The following is a 3829-nucleotide window of genomic DNA, read 5'->3' on the forward strand; positions in this document are numbered from 1 at the left end:
CTAATTTCCGTCACTGCTGGTGATGTTTTTAAAGGAGATGCATACCTGTGCACAGCACCAAGTACAGGTCTAAGTACACATTACACAGTATAGTGACTTTCCCTTGTCAGTTCATTCAAGGTCACACACTTGTTCGTCAAAAGAAGCCTTGTCTTGCCCATTTCATATCTTGATAGGTCTTTGCAGCAATCAAATAGTTAATCAAGTCTGAAGCAGCACAAAATATTCTATAGCCTCTTATATTTCTTTTAGTTAAGGGTAAAATCTCACCTGCCAGTTAGAACATCTGAAATTGCTGATAGGTATTTTTTCAGTCATAAAGCAGGAGGTTCCTGAGTGCTTCATCTTTCTAATATTTAAAGTCCACTCCTCTGCTTTTCCTCCCCTCCCCTCCCTCTTCTCACATACTCTTGCATTAAGAGATGAGTGTCTCAGTTTCCATTGAACACATGCAGGATCTCACTGTTCTGGCATCCGAAACACAGCATCCAGCTCCCAGAGGACTTTTCCTATAAGGATCACATCTGGAAGAAGTAATGTCTTCTCAAGTGAATAACCTATCTCATTCAGGAGTTCATGCAATATTCTCAGGATTTTATTAACTAAGAATACAAGCAAGATCAGAAGATCCAGACTGGGGTCATCTGTGGAGTTCTTAAGGAAACAGTTGGTCTTGTGATAAATAAGGGGGTGCGTTTTGTTTCATTCATGCTTTGGAAGAATACAGTGGTCTGGTGGTCTCTAACCTAAAGGAGCTAAAGCTGATGGTCACAAATTACAATCTAATGGTGTAGAGAGATGAGACCGGATGATATCAACCCTCGTACAGGACTGGTGGTAGCCTTGGTGAGCATATTCCTCGTATTTGGCTTTATGTTTACAGTTTCAGGGTTCAAAGGGGAGACTTTGGGATCAATCCCACTTATTGCTATAGGGCCAGCTATTTTTCTTCCTGGTGTGGCAGCTATTACCTTGACCAGGAGAACTGATGGCTGCACTAAGTGGCCCTATAAATACTGTACATGCTGTTGTAAGAAGGGGAAAGATAAAGAAATTGTGGAGCTTCTAAAGACACCATCAGACAAGGAGTCTGGCAAAGGGAGTTCTAATGAGCTGGATAAAAAGGCAGAAACAAAGAACAAGCAAGATCAATGTGAACCCAGTAAAATCACCACAATAGGGGATTCAAGGACACTCAACACAAAGGTGGACGGAGATGAGGTGCAGAGGTATCTGGACAAGTGCTATTCCACAAACACATTACCTGGAGGAGTAGAAAACCATAACACTTGTTCTGTGTTTGATAAAAAGTACACCCCAGACAGAATTATCTACACCGTCACAGAGGAGAAAGTTACTCTAGACCCTAGAGATAGTGATGCAGGAGCCCATCCTAAAGGGGGTGTCAATCCTTATAACAGGTATTGCTGCTATGTAAAGACAACAGAAGTGAAGTGGGACCAAGAGACAATTGTCTAAAACTTAAATGCACATAAACCTTTATATTGTACTAGGATGTTTTTGCACTGCATGACAGATCCAGGCTCTGTTACCAATAGTCCAGGTACTTACACCCAACAGCTTTCTGCTAAGTGGTTGCTACAGACCAGCATGTCTAAGATCATGGGTCGCCTGTTTCCTTTGTGACCATTCTGGCCAATTGTTTGACGTCTGAACACAGTGCCTTGATATGGAGCTGGACAGGTGTGATCAGCTACAAGACAATGAGCAGGGAGAACAGCTCAGGCAAACGGCGGTGTACACAGTTATCCTCCAGTGCACTAAAAGCCATTGTCTGTAGCTCCCTATTAAGTTGCTGTAACAACAATTTCTTTTTATAAATCATGTATGACCTGAAATATTAGGTTACACGTGGCAAGACAGGTATTCCTATATGGTCCTGGTAACTGAATATGTCCCAGCTTAAAACTGCAAATATCTAACATTACATATGTGCTGAGATATGGCAGAATCCTCACTAATAAGAATCAATAGGCTGCTGTCCCTAGTGTCTGGTTACAGAGTGATAGGAGGGCTATCATTGAGACAGTTTTTAATATGTTGTGTCTTATATCTTGATTTTTATTTAGAAACGACATGCGTTTTTTTTAATATCCTTTTGATTAATATTTATATTGTGTTAATAAATCAAGCACAGTTTTAATACTAATTTAATAAATCAAAATAAATATTTGAAAGGATGTCTACTGTAATATTGTTCTATTTTGATTTCTCCATAGGAACTTTTTAGTGTCTTACTATGCTATAAAGCCTATACAGTATGACTAGAATATAGTAAACGGAATAAGCTTTTCGTCAGACCAACCATTACCATGAACATTACACTTAATGCATTAATGAATCTATTATGTTATTAAATTATATATAATTTTTGCAACATATTAAAAATCTTTCTTCTAGTATTGTGCATTAAAAAACTGGAGAAAGGTAGGATTAGGATCCTTCAGAATTTCTTTAAATGTTTCCTTCCTAAGAATCCATTTGCATCCTCTAGAATTATTATTGCCTATGTATTTAGCACTATTGTTTGTAAAGTATAGGTTCTTAATGAACAGTAAAATATATTGCCTGCGTATAAGCTGTGGATTTGTTTGTATTGTTTTATTTCAGGTTTGATACATTTTTAATAAATCAAGGCTTGGAAGGGTTATGCATTAATGTAACTATTTTCTAGGGTGCATATATAGTACCTAATGTAGAACATGGTTTAATCTTACACATTTATAATAGCTTTTGTATGAGTTTTCAATATGCTGGCTTCACCTCATCAATCCTTGAAGGTCTTGTAAAATAAATTGTTTCTTAGACCGCTGGCTATGAAAAGATTAATGTCAAAAAGTTGACTAAGCTTTCAAATAGTAAGAGGGGAAAGTTCAACTCTGCCCATATCACTTGGGGAAAGAAGGGAACAGAGGTGAAAACACTGACCTTCAACAGTAATGTGAATAGAGATCTGTACCTTATGTTACAGGGAATTGGATGGACTGTTGGTAACATCAGTTGTTTAAAAAATCATATCATATAGACATTTCTAAAGCTGGCAATACACATTACATACTTGGTGGTGAATCGTGACAATTTTGTAGGGATCCACCACATCTGTATGGTGACAACCTGACTATATCCTGATATATGCTGTCTGGAGAACCAAAGATCGTGCATGTTAACTTTAAATCAGGTAGCCATCTCTCTCTGACAATGTTGAACTATTGATGAACTGTCTGCAATTATCTAAAATGTTTGACAGCTAACTAAATATATGTGGTAGGTGCAATAGTCTGTTTTCTAATATCTTGCCTGGGTGTTGTGCAACCATGCTAATTACAAAGCTTAAAGGGATTGTCCAGCTGATATTTTTTATACAGGCTAAGAATTCTGTAAAAAAAAAAAACATACTTCACTGATCTCCCTCCCCCGGCTCCTGTTCCTGGTTGAGTTGTAACATTTATTGTGTGTCAAGAGGGACCAGGTAGCAGAGACCAGAGAGGGAATCAGGAATTGGAGTGGCAGAATCCGTGGGTATAACTTTTTTTTTTTTTATTTAACCCAAAGAAAACGTCCTCCCAGTGCCCCAAAATGTGTTAATAAGTAATAAATGAACATATTCTTAACCGTTTCCAGCACTGCTGCTCTAGTGTGCGTTTAAAGGCTGCAGTGGTGACATACCTGCATATAGCATGTGACTGCTGCAGCCAGTCATTGACCTCAACAATTTCATGACCTATACTGCTAAGATTAGTTTTTCTGCAGAGATTACATGCTATATACAGCTGTGTGACGGTTGCAGGGTATAAATGAAGTGGCCAAG

The 3829-nt window shown here is 38.2% G+C and overlaps 1 protein-coding gene across 1 annotated transcript; it reads left to right on the forward strand.

The window, feature by feature from the left end:
* Positions 1-645: 645 nt before the first annotated feature.
* TMEM215 (transmembrane protein 215) lies at positions 646-2509 on the forward strand. The gene has a single exon (XM_040420340.1). The coding sequence runs from the start codon at positions 799-801 to the stop codon at positions 1477-1479; it is 681 nt and encodes a 226-aa protein (XP_040276274.1). The 5' UTR covers positions 646-798; the 3' UTR covers positions 1480-2509.
* Positions 2510-3829: the final 1320 nt, after the last annotated feature.

This window comes from Bufo bufo, chromosome 2, assembly GCF_905171765.1.
Source record: "Bufo bufo chromosome 2, aBufBuf1.1, whole genome shotgun sequence".
Lineage (NCBI taxonomy): Eukaryota > Metazoa > Chordata > Amphibia > Anura > Bufonidae > Bufo > Bufo bufo.